The 13,442-nt window shown below is 42.8% G+C and overlaps 1 protein-coding gene across 7 annotated transcripts in view; it reads right to left on the bottom strand.

Moving 5' to 3' along the window:
* LOC136562607 (uncharacterized) overlaps window positions 1–13,442 on the bottom strand; it is an 85,281-nt gene that overhangs the window by 9,888 nt on the left and 61,951 nt on the right. For all 7 annotated transcript variants that reach the window (XR_010784534.1, XR_010784533.1, XM_066559536.1 and 4 more), the window contains 3 exons: window positions 8,701–8,839; window positions 5,784–5,902; window positions 5,513–5,666 (listed from right to left, as the gene is read on the bottom strand). Coding sequence is in view for 5 of the 7 variants with exons in the window: in XM_066559536.1 (XP_066415633.1) it covers window positions 5,816–5,902; window positions 8,701–8,839 (226 nt within the window). In the remaining 2 variants the exon portion in view is untranslated. The remainder of the gene's footprint in view (window positions 1–5,512; window positions 5,667–5,783; window positions 5,903–8,700; window positions 8,840–13,442) is intronic.

Below are 13,442 nucleotides of genomic sequence, written 5' to 3' on the forward strand. Positions count from 1 at the left end.
TTGCAGTTGCATTTATCTGCATCACACACAACACATCAGTTATAAAACATCCCAGAACTCTGTATAGGTGTCACAGCCTTACCTATAATCCTCCTGGAAATTCTGGGAAGAATGTAAATGATTTTAAAAGGGAAAAAATTAAGATAAAATAATAATAATAATAAAAACATTAGTTTTACTCTGTTTCAACTGTAGATAAAGAAATAGGTGAAGAAATGAAATTTTCCTAATAAATAACCTCTTTGTGCATAAATATAACAATAAAGGAATGGGAAAAGTGAGAAAAGAGGGGTGACCCACAGCAGGTGTAAATGAAAAATTAATTAATTCACACTGCTGCAAACTTCCTTCTCATGGGTGAGGTGCTGGCACTGTAGTCATCCTTTTATTTGCCTCTGATTTAGGGGTCCTACCCTGTGAGCAATTTATTGGTGCACATTTTGGAAATAAAAATCCAAACTAGCCAATCCATTTCCCTGAGGATCCCACAGCAGGAAGTGCTGTCCAAGATGCCCCAGCTGACACCTCTCTATTCCAAGGTACCTCCATTTTCCCCAATCAAATCAGAGCAACTCTAAAGGTAAACAAGAAGCTAAAGTGAGATGAATGGTTTATAGGTGCTTCATGCTTCCCTACATTGATTAATAGATAAAGAATTCATCCCTCCACCAAATTAGTTGACAAAACCTGCTGTAATTACTCCCTGTACATGATGATCTGTAGGCACAGGGAACTCCAGCAGGGACTGAGCTCCTTCCAAAGATATTTTATGCTGGTTGGCTGCACCCACCAGGTATTTACATCCCACAAATCTTGTCTTTGTATTCCAAGTTTCTCAATATGGTTTTAATTTGAAATTAAAGCAGGGGTGGTCACTATTTCATGGAATGCCATCACTTGTGAATCAGGTTTGCAGCATGGGCAGCTGCCCTGGACTCTGCTGTTTCTTGGCTTTGGGAGCTTAATTTTTCCTTTTGTTTTCCCTGGTTTTGACCTTCTCGTTATTCTGTTCTGTGAGCAGCAAACACAATTTTCTTTCACTCATGGAAGAAATTTTGTGAAAGCAGCACACAACCCCAAAGTTGATCCAGAAGATACCTGACCACTCCTAAAACAGAGCAATACAAGAGAAAAGCACTTCAGGGCTTGCATCAAATATTGCCTGGCCACCATGGACAAGGCTGGAGGCATCCAGAGATGGGCTCCAGCTTCTGGAGAATGCATTGATTGAGTTATTTTTAAGGAGTTTGCTATTAGAATAATTATTGGTTGTTAGGGTAGGAACCAGCAGCTGGGGACGGGGCAGGGGGGGGAGATACAGGGCTTAGTCTTGTTCATTGATTACTTTGCAGTTCAAGTTTTGCAAGGGGGATCCAGCCCTTGAGATGGAGATTCCCGTGCTGGAAAAAGGGGAATCAATAAATCTATTGGGAAAAACATAATTTCATTTTCCTTCTTAACCAGAAATTGAGATACACACATTTCTCCCTCCCTGCTTTTCCCTGACTTAAATATATCCTGTGTTATGTAAGTAATTGTTTTGAACCCACTCTAGGACACAGCCAGAGACATGACTCCAATAACACATTATCAGTAAAACAAAGCAAAACAATTTCATGTCCCTGCTGGGTTTGTATATCCACTCTTAAATGAGCAGATTGTCTCATTATTCACCCTGATCTGGTCATTGTATGCTTAGTCACAGCTGTCACAACAGGTGCCCGAGCCTCCCCCTCCATGGCACTGCCTTTGCTCTCTGGAGTTTGTTGTCACATTCCTCTGGTGGCTTTGCTGTTCCCTCTCTGGCTCTTTCCAGGCTCACCTTCATCATTCCTTCTGAGATCACCCAGGTTTGGCTAACTTGGGATATAACCAACCTTCATCATTCCTTCTGAGGTCATCCAGGTTTGGCTAACTTGGGATATAACAAACCTTGATCATCCCTTCTGAAATCATCCAGGGTTGGCTAACTCAGGATATGACCAACCTTCATCATTCCTTCTGAGGTCATCCAGGTTTGGTTAACTTGGGATATAACAAACCTTCATCGTCCCTTCTGAGGTCATCCAGGGTTGGCTAACTTAGGATATAACAAACCTTCATCGTCCCTTCTGAGGTCATCCAGGTTTGGCTAACTTGGGATATAACAAACCTTCATCATTCCTTCTGAGATATCCAGGGTTGGCTAACTTGGGATATAACAAACCTTCATCGTAGCCATCAATTCTTCACAAGCTGATGTTCCTCATCCCATCACACAAAACCAATTTATCCATCAACTTTGGCCATGGTTGTCTTGCCTGGACTTTTCCCATCTCTCTCAGTATCTCCTGTGACCATCTCTCCTCATGGAATTAGATATTCCAGGACAGGGCTAGAGGCTGATTCCTCCACTAGACCAGATCATGCCAAGCGACAGCAGGAGTCTCCAGTGAGTTGAGAATTTCCATGGGCTCTTGTCCAACATTATATTTAACAAGAAAATTCTTTGGAAACAGCTTTTATGCCCCAAGATATCATCTCTTCCCTTTTATTTCTCTTTAATGTCCTTTGGTGGTGGTGTGGGGCTCCTAGGGTTGAGTGCAGAGCTGCTCCCCTCCTGTTCCTCTGCTCTCACTGCAGATTTATACATCACATTTTCCCACTGAGCTCAGCACTCACTGGGGATCTTTTACTGCTGAAAATCCTGCGAGTTCTTCAATTATCAGCACTGTGCCACTGTGAACTAACAAACTTTATCTAATACAGCAGCATATCAAACATTTTCAGTTCTGTAACAAATGTTTTCTTAGCTGGAAGCAAATCTCCTCTGATATTAAAGTACCTCCAAATAAAGAGACAACTTTATATTAATTTTTTTTTCTATTGTCTTCAAGGAATATATTGCAGGTTGAGGGGAAAATATATACAATTCAAGCAAGCTCTTTTATGTTTTGTAGACATCAGAATTTAGGGCCTAATTCCTGAAATGATGTAATCCATCAGTCCCACTGAATTCCAAAGGCTGGTGAGGGAGAAACTAGACTGAAAGCCAGGAATGTAACCTGTACCAATCCCCTGAAGCACTGAAAAGATTTCTATAATTTTTCTTCAATAAAACTACAAAGGAACAAGGAAAATATCCAGCTCTTGATTTACAGAATAAAGAAATTCAGTGCACTACTACTACTACTACCACCATTTGTTTTCCCTCTAAAAATCCAGAGTTAGGGGCTAAACAGGCATTTTTATCTCAAATTTCATCCATTTGGGATTAAAATCTTCTTTTCTCCCTAATTTACCCTTCCTGCCCTGCCTTCCCTGTCCTGCAGCACAGGAAATCTCTACAGAAACAGAACTCCCTACAGCTGAGAACAAAGTTTTACCAAAATCTTCAATACATTGCCACCATTTTAAATGCAATTTATTGCCTGAAAACCAAAAGTAGAGCCAGAATCATGTTATCCAGATTTCTTTTGGTCACCTCCACTTTAAATAATTCATCCTCTCTGTTACATTTTACAGCTCTTTGGGAATATTAATTAGCACGAGGACCTAAATTGACTTAAATTCTTGCTGCCTTAAAACTGAGTAGGGGATTAATTCCTCTCTTATTCCCCCTCTTTTCCCATGTTACTTAAAAACCAAAATAATTATTTCTGGTGTTTGTGGCTTGACCCTTTTCATGATGGGAAGTGCCCCAGACTGGCATTGGGTCACCTGTTAAAATAAATGGGAGCAGCAGTACCTGAATGCAGGTATGGACTGATGGTCAAGGAAACATCAATCTGCAAAAAATGTAAACAAACTTGGGGGGAGGAACAAATCAGAGGGGTGATTTGGTGGGGAACAGACCAGAACAGAAAGCTGGTATCCTACAAAACCATCAGTGTAAGGATCTGAAGGAAAAGAGCTTGGCCGCTGCTTTTTTTGTTTTGCTCTTTTTGTCCTTAATGGGTTTTTCTTTTGGTGCTGGTGGTGGTTTTGGGGATTTTTCTCTACTTTGTTCTGATTGCTTTATTTCATGGCTTGGCTTAACGTGCTTTCTCCAAAAATCACTGACCAGGATAAAAGAAACTGATTGCTCCAGACATCCCTTCACCAAAGGGAGTAGGACACAGCTCCTCCCAGGATGTTTGAACCCACTCTCATTTTTGGCATTTCTATCCTTATAAAACCTTCATCTTCCATATTATTAAGCTCTTCCCATTCAAAAATCCCAACAAGGCGGCTGTGCCAACTACCCAGAGTAGTACAACTACCTGGAGTTCAAGGCCTTTAGGGGTGAGGAGACATTTTAGAGCACAATAACAACACAAAATCTTTATCAAAGATTGTCAGAGAGTTGGAATTACCAGTGGCTATCAGTCAATAATTGTTGGAGTAAGTGATGGATAAGGGATAACCCTTACCAGGCAATTCTGCTGTGGGAATGAGAAAAGCAGCTGGAAGGAATTCATAACTAGAACCTCGCAGAGCTCAGAGAAATGTGATGTATAAACAGATTATTATTTCCTGTGGATATTGATGATAAATGAACTGGATTTGGTATGCTGGGAAATATCACCACCCTCCAAGCCACCTCAGCTCCCTGTGGCTGAAGGCAAAAACCTCTCCTGTAACTTATGAGAACTTGAGAAAAAAAAAGAAAGCCCTGAGTATCTGGGTCGTTAGAAATACAAAAGTTGCACATTCCTCTTGCACATTTTTCATTTAATTAGTATTTCCTGCAGGCTTTCAGTGTAATGAGTCATTGATTATTGCAAGGAGTGCTTTGTAGGGTAAATTAATTCATTTAAGAGAAACAGTAAGAAGTGTTAAGTAGCTGGATAAATAAATAAAAGGCAAAGTGTTTTGGTCATTTGGTTGCAAGTCAGGCCCAGGGGACCCCCATTTCTCTAAATCAGCTACTCAGTGAGCACACCAACACCTGCCCTCCTCTTTCCTTATCTTTACCTGTACCTACAGCTTTTATAAAATACGGAAAATCCCTATAGATAAAGCAAAAATAAAGAAAACTCTGTTCCTCTGCTGAAAATCAGATTCCCTTTACCAACCTGATAGCTAATTACATGAGAAAATATATGCAAAAAAAAAGAGCTTCCATTTAATTTAGAGAAAACTTCTATTTGCTGCATGTTCATTTCAAATAATAAAAAAAATTTCTGAAAAGAAAATAAAGCAGAAAGAGTACATTAACATTTAAGGTCAAAAAGAGAAAAAAGGTGAAGTTTGGAAGAAGTGATTGTACCTGTGACATTGATCTTAAAACATGAGAGGGACATGGGACAGGACTAAGGATATGTGAGGATGTATTACCTGGCTTTTCACAGGGTTTTCAAAAATATATTCTAAGGGAAAAGTCACTGAAACAAGAAACCTCTTCAATGCAAACAAAGATAGAAAAGGAGTAATTTTTGGTATTTATCAATATATCTATGCAGGATGTGATTTACCAACCCAGTCAGCAACCGGCTTTTGAGAATTCCACAGAGAGGAAAGAAAGAAACAATATAATTCCTCATGACCTTACCTTGAGCCCATTCCCATCACAAATGAGCTTGGATCACAAACGGTTTGGCACCAGTAAAATATGGTTATAGTTTGTGAAGATCCCAAACTCCCTGCAGTATTAAACTCCATAAATCCAGGAGAAATGTTGCCTCGTATTTGGACTGAACACAGAGCTACAAAATCCACAAACATCATGGTTACTTTGGTGGGTTTTATTGTTGAGAAGGGTTCCCAATCTGCTGGGAGGAAATTTCTTTCCATTGGTCTCATTTTGTCTTTACAAAACTTGCCTTTTGCTGCCTCCCACCTTGGAAACTGAATTTTAGGTGTTGGCCAGAAACACTCCATGAACAGCCAAGCACAGAAAGGTAACAATCACCTCAGTTTCCAAATATTTCTTCAATTCACACTGCAAAGAAAGAGAGAAAAAAATACCTTTATACAGGAAATTATTGCTAGAAATCACAATCTAAGCAGGGGAAATGCAGAATTCGAGAAGTAAATTAGTCATTTATAATATGCACTCAGATCTAGCCTGAGATGTGCTATTAACTCATTTTAAGCTGCAAAGCTCTGGGGACGAGAGGCACATTTTCCACGTTGGGACTTGCAGAGTCAAATTTAAACCCATTAGTGGCACTCACCAAGCACCAGCGCTCTGAGGTGGCCTCACTGAGCAAGGCAGAGCCCTGCCAGAGCAAATTCCATTTATCCAAGGTTCTTCTTCCAGTGAGGAGCAGTTATCAGGCTGCATAAAAGCTAAATTAAAAACCTCAACCTAAAATAGGGTGTGTAAGAAGTAGCAGGGAGTCCTTCCCTCCCTGGAGATCCCTGTTTTCCCAACAAACAGGCAGATTGTGAGGAGCCATTGTGCATTATTTTCTGCTGGTAAATGACTTCGCTCCCGTGTCTGCAACACTGCAGGGGACACTCCAGCTTGGGGACAGATCTCCAGCTGGACTAACCCTGTCCAGGCACAGAGCCTCTCCCAGGGAACACAGGAGCTCAGGGAGTTTCATTCCTTGGCATGGAAAAGAGGGGAAAGAAAGGTGCTTTTCCAGCATCGGCAGACAGGTGAGTAGGAATGCATTTACAGACATGGATTTTGGGGTGACCTCAGTGGCAGAAATTTACTTACTGGGAACTCACAAGGTTGGGGGTGTCTCTGGAAGGATGCAGAGGTGGGGAGGCCCTGGCACAGAGAAATTATGGCTGCCCCATCCCTGGAAGTGCTCAAACCTATCTGGCTGGGGTTTGGAACAACCTGATCTGGTGGAAGGTCCCTGTCCATGGCAGGAGGGTTGGAGTGAGGTGATCTTCGAGGTCCCTTTTAACCCAAACCCTCTTGTGACTCTATGACTTAGATTTTTAGATGATGTTGATGTTGAAATAGCTGATAACATCAGGCTTTTTTTTCACAGATCTGTTTGATTACTAAAAATAGCATAGAATCATGTAATAGTTTGGGTTGGAGGGCACCTTAAGGATCACCTAATACCAGTGAGAATGTTCACAAAAAGAGCTGAGTTCTGCCCTATTATTATCTTTGTAAAATATTTTTTATTTTCTAGAAATTGCATATGTTGATCCTTGCAATACTTTACAAATAATGCATTTATCCATCATTTAAACCGTACATTATAATTTATAGGTTAGTTATTTTCTTTTGGTGCCAATCAAAGTGGGAAGCTGTATGAAAGAGCTTAGATTAGGAGAAAGAGATTTTTCATGGTAAGCTTTAATAAACTAACGATGACATTATAAGAGCTATCAAATAAAAACCTGCCATCTAATAATAAGCTTGTTCCTGTTTATTTAAATGTTCCACTTTGTGCTTGTTTGTAACAAGTTAATCATTACAGCAAAGTTCAACCTGTAGAAACAGGTGAGCCTGCTTTGGCTAAAACCTGCAGCACTGAAAAGGGGGCTGGAGATTTCAGCCCCTTTTATTGCAGAATAAAACCTCCTTCTGGAGATGAACAGGAGGTTTTGCCCAAATACCGCCTGTGTTCGGCAGGGTAAGGATTATCCCTGTCCTAGCACAGCCCTGTGCAACCTGACCTTGAATGTTTCCAGGGATGGGGCATCCACCACCTCCCCTGGCAGCCTGTGCCAGTGTTTTGTAAAGGAATTTCCTCCTAAATCTGTCTTGTCCTTACTCCACCAGGCTGGAAGCTCCAGTGGCTCCCAGAGATGGTCCTGCTGGGCAGCCACCTGCTCCCTGGCATTACACAGACTAAAACAAATTCAAAATTTATTTCATCAAGGTTATTATTGGGAAACCATCTCTCCCAGCATCCTGAACCCCAAAATACACCCACATTCTGTGATCCCAGGGGAGCACGTTCACCCTGGCTGCTCCTCTCCTGTGTCCCCCAGCAGGGACAAAGCAGGATGCCCTGACTCCTGGGGGCTGCTCAAACACTCTGTGCCTGCTGCCTGTGCCACAGAGGTTAAACCCTGGCACTCCTGAGAACATGGCAGAGCTCTGCCAGCTGCTGATAAATGAGATTTCAGGATTTCATGTTCAATCATGGATATTTGGACCTGTTACACCCTCTCCTGCCGTGACCCAACCAACTACAGCCATATGGAGTGGTGGGAGCACTGCTGGCCACACCTGCTGGTGGCCTCAGGTCAGCTTTGGCAGCAGCCCTGCCCAGAGCCCCTCCATAAATCACACACTAAACTCGTGTCTCTGGCCATCTGGAGGCTCCCAGCTGGACCACAAGCACAGATCCTACACCTCTTGGCACTGTGGGGGTGGGCAGTGGCAGCACGGGATGCTGAACATTCTTCATGGGAATGGGATGTTCTCTGTGGGAATGGGATGTTCTCTGTGGGAATGGGATGTTCTCCATGGGAATGGGATGTTCTCCATGGGAATGGGATTTTCTCTGTGGGAATGGGATGTTCCCTACAGGAATGGGATGTTCTCTGTGGAAATGGGATACTGTCTGTGGGAAAGGGATGCTCTTCATGGGAATGGGATGTTCTTCATGGGAATGGGATGTTCCCTACAGAAATGGGATGTTCCCTACAGAAATGGGATGTTCTCCATGGGAATGGGAAGTTCTCCACAGGAATGGGATGTTCTCCTTGGGAAAGGGATGCCCTCGGAGCAATGCAGGGCACCAGCCCAAATCATCCAAGACCTAAACAAGTCTGTTCTTTCCCCCACCCTGCAGAGGAATGAGTCCCCCTCACCTGCATTTCAATCCATTTCAGCACACAGGTGCCTGGAAAGCCACATTTCTTCTTTTGAAGGAAAAAACCCCTCTCAGCCCCACCTCTTCCACCTTTTTCTTGTCTAGAGGAAGCTGTTGTTGCTGGTGGTGCTGTTTTCCTGCAGAAAGGAGCAAGTTAACCTCTGTCATTTGGAAATAACATTTGCCTTTTTCCCTCCAGATGGAAACTCTTTCGTTTCTGCTCTCACTAAACACACAACTAAATCAAGATATGATCTGTTAACATATTCAAAATAATGTTTGGCCTGAATATTTTTTTTTAGCTTCAAACATCAATTTCATTTCATAATGAATACATGCTTCATCTCATAACATTTCATTTTTCATACATTTAGCAAAATTGCTTAACTGATACTTTTTTTTTCCCCCAAACAGCTTTATTCCTACACTAAAGACATGCAAATCAAAGCCTTGCACTCTTATATAATGTGCAGAATTCCCTACTGTTGGTTCAATTACTAAATTCTAAAATATTCATAATAACTATATTTTTTAACAACATTAACTTGGTATCCTGATTCTTTTTTTAGGGAAAGCACATTAAGATGCCCAAGCAGAATTTTACAGGTATCTCTGTGCAATGATTTTTTTGTTTTTATTCACTCCCTTCTCCAGAGGGGAGCCTCCCCAGCACCCACCACGGGCTCCAGATCCCGGGAGCGTTATCAGGAATGCTGGCAAGGCACATCCAGCCTCCCTTCCTAAGCCTAAAGCCCTCTGCAATTCTTGTCTGAGCAGTTGTTAGCTGAAGACAAGACGACTTATTTCCATTCATGCCCCGCATAATCCACCTTATGAATTTCCACTTCACCTACCCGCACAGCCAAGGAGCCAGAAATACAAAATATTTCCCACTGTGTTTTAAACCCACATCCTCCTGGATACACGATAAGAGCTTAATAGCTTTGACACTGCACTGTTTTCATATTCATGCCTAAGTTATGGATACAGCAACAGATCAGCACTTCTTTGTGCCTGGCATTGGCTCTGCTTCGCTGCCTTAAACTGTCTGAGTCAAGGCCACGTTTTAATGCCATAGAGCTCTATTCAAATATCAGTATGACCACATTTTAAAAGCCACCCTGTACCACTTCATTGCCGCAGATGTCCTTTACATCTGGCAAGGGCCGTTTCTCTGCGTGTCAACAGTAATTCAGTTTAACAGCTGTCTCTTTTGACAAGCTTAGTGTCAGACTCTAAAATGACAGGGTGACAGTTTTCCTTTTCTTTAACAGAACATAGTGAAAATTAACTGTTTGAATGCAGGAGCACCGAACGCCTCCCGAATACAGTTTGGAGTCAAGGGAATGGGGTTGGGAATTGTTGGTATTAACAACCCGAGCTGGAAACCTGTAGGGTCTGGCAAAATCCTGGCACTGCCCCTGGAACTGAGATTTTTTACCTGAAATCAAAGTGATCAGCAGCCAGAAAACCTTAAATTGGGTTGAAGTAGGTGTCAGAGGGAAACCCTGGGAATTTGCACACTGGCATGATGAGTGATTTTCCTGAATTGCATAAAGAAACAGGACAATATTTCATGTATTTAAAGTGCTTCTTAACACAGCAACTGAAGGTACCCTATGTACCTTTACAGGTACTCAGTACATGTAAAAGTACTCAGCTTTCCAAAATCTCTCCACACATGCAGGTTTTCCACAAATTTCAGGCCTCCAAAAACACCTCAGCATAATTTCTGTAGGACTACAACTGTGCCGGGAATAATACTGTACATCTTCACAACTGAAACCTTTAACTGCAAAACCAGCTTGTGGACAGACACAAAGTGCCACCATGATTTATGAACCACCAATAAATGCTACCAAGGCACTACTTTAATCTGGTGCAAGAGTGAGCTTTACAAGGCTGCTTGTATTTGGCTCACATAAAAGCGAATTAAAAAAATATAAACCTTGCACCATGTGTGTTTAAACCATGTACTGGTGGCAGCTGTACACTGGGTCACCTCCTTGTGTCTCTGTTCTCCAGGGCTGAGCAGTGAGGATGGAAGATGCCTCCCCAATTCAGTTCTTGGCCAACCTCAGAGTGGCTGCAGTGACACTTGATCCATCTCACACTATTTGCTTTAAAGAATTACGAAAGATTTTCTGTTGTGAGTTCCTGGGTAAGCAGGTACAGCTAAAGCATAACAGAATAACCAACAAAAACCCAGCAGGTTGAAAGAATGGAAAAACAAGTAAAATATCGAAGCTCTTTAAGTAATTGCTTTTGTTTGCTTAACATTGTCATAAGGAAGAATTTTCTTACCAAGGTGGCAGAACACTGGCACAGGATACTCAGAGAGGTGAAAAGTGCCCTGTCTCTGGAGACATCCAAGGTTGTCTTGGACAGGGCTCTAAGCAACCTTGAAATGTCCCTGCTCATGACAGGAGGGTTGGACTGGAGGGCATTGAGGGGTCCCTTCCACCCCAAACCATTCTCTGATTCAATGATAAATATTTGTATGCAGTACCCATGATTACACAACGTGTGGCCACCTCATGATATTTAGAACAATTCACACTCAAATGCCTACAAATACCTCTAAAAGCCACACTTAATTTTATAGCTGGGATGGAGATTTCCCATTTCTCAGTCTCATAACACAAGCCCAGATCTTCCTTTTTTATTCCACCTTTTTAAACACAAGTGGTCATGACCTGCAGAAGTCCCTGATTGCCCACCTCTCTCTATCCAGGCCTCTCCTGCAGCAAAACCTTGTCCCTGTGCTGCAGGGGTGGGACAGAGATGCTGACAGTGCCGCCTCCCTCCCCACTCCTTCCTCACCCACACACTGTGTGCTCTCATTTCCATATCCTGGGAATTCATACTTTCATAGCCAGAGGTGAGTCTCTGCAAAGGGAACACGTTGCTGGGGTTTTATTAATATATCATGAAGCTCAGTTAGCTGCAAACACATATTTTTAGCACAACATCAGCCCCATGGGACGTGCAGGTCGCTGCCTTTGGAAGGGTGGGTTGTTATTAGTATTGCACTCAGAGCTCAGCTACACAAAACATAGAGCATCCCTTTAAATACTTCATCTCCCTAAAACCTCTCACATGCCTAGAACACTAATAATTCTATAACTTAAGCTGAACAGAGTACTATTCAGCTGTAAATTTTATGGCTACCCTCTCCACCTCTTATGAAGTGTGAAAAGAGGCTTCATATCTGTCAGTCTTTGCTCAGAAATGACTTTCGCTGATTACTTAAACTTTCGTTAAATAAGCTTTCCACAAGCTGTAAAAACAGAACACAGTAGGGAAAAAATTGGCTCTCCTTTAAAAGTGCTGTAAAGTCTCTTTTTGAATGAGTAATTAGAAATGTGTAAACTCATTTATGGATATGTGAGAAGCACACACAAAAAATTTTACATTCCATGCAAGTATTTCTGTGTGCTATCAAATTTCATTGTATTTCACAGAGACCCAAACTATACAGACCCAAAATACACATACATTAGTGGACATGGGTTATTTGCCAAGGAGGAATTTACGTACAGTACAAGTAAAACATCCTAATTTAAATCTATGACAATGGATACTCACATTCTTAAAGAGAAATCACAGCTGTTTGTCTTTCCTCTCATATTTATACAGATTGCAAAGCTGTTGACAGAGCACGATTTGAGCTGGGCCTTTCCAACTGCTTACTGTTATTTTTATTGCCATTGTCAGCTATCTTTTCCATATCAAGATTAAGCTGAGATGAGGAGGTTCTGATATCCCAAACCCATACAAGAACACCCAGGTGGTCAGGCAGGGAGTGGCAGTGACAGACCTGGGTCCCACTGCTGGTCCTCGTCCCCTTGAAACTCCCAAACCCTTTCAGTTAAACCAAGTTTCCATCTTCATTTCCCGCACACACACAAGCTGCCCATCCCCAAACCAGCTCTGCAGATCCTCTAAAGCCTCCTTATACCTTCATTTTTTGGGGCCCTTTCCCTCTGTTAAAACTTGCATTATTTCTGCTGAAAACTTGCTTTTCCTCCCAGCCTCACGCTCGGCTCCATGGCAGGGGGTGAGCATCTCATCTCAGCAGAAGGGAGAGAAAGGCAGAGCTGAGGGGAGATGGGAGGTGCCCCTGTGTGATTTCCCACCTCCCTGGGAGAGGGGACAGGGCATCTGGGGGCCAGGGAGCTGGAAATCATCCCACCTCCAAACTGGTAGGATGTTTGCTCGGAGACGTCCCGCTGGGCACACGCACTGTGCACTATAAATAGTAATGTCTTCCATGCTCCTCTCAACAGAGAAATCTGCAGGAGGGGAAATAGTCTCAAATCTGTGTCATTTTCAAGGCAAACAGAGCCAGCCTCATTCCCTCCTCGGCAGGGAAGCTGGAGGTAGGGGGTGCTCATCCCCAGCCCCGTGGAGTTGGGAAAAGCAGAGCCCAGCTGATGACTCTGGGGGTGGAGAGCTGCCCCACCACCCACTCCCAACCTTTCCATCCCAGTTTGTCCCACAGGTATTTCACTTTTCCTCCATGAGCCAGCTCAGCCCCTCTCCCAGGAAGATGCTGGTCACCCTGAAAGGTTTAGGGGGTGACATGAGGAGGTGGCATTACCTGCTTCCCAAAGCACCCCTGCTGGAAGGGACCACCAGGTGCTGCTCCCCCTCAATCCCATGGATTTCCAGCATGGAAATGGAGCTGAGGAGACCAAAGAGCACTGCAGTGCTCTCTGCCCAGAAGATATTAGTAAA

The sequence above is a fragment of the Molothrus aeneus genome, chromosome 14 (genome assembly GCF_037042795.1).
Source record: "Molothrus aeneus isolate 106 chromosome 14, BPBGC_Maene_1.0, whole genome shotgun sequence".
Classification (NCBI taxonomy): Eukaryota; Metazoa; Chordata; class Aves; order Passeriformes; family Icteridae; genus Molothrus; species Molothrus aeneus.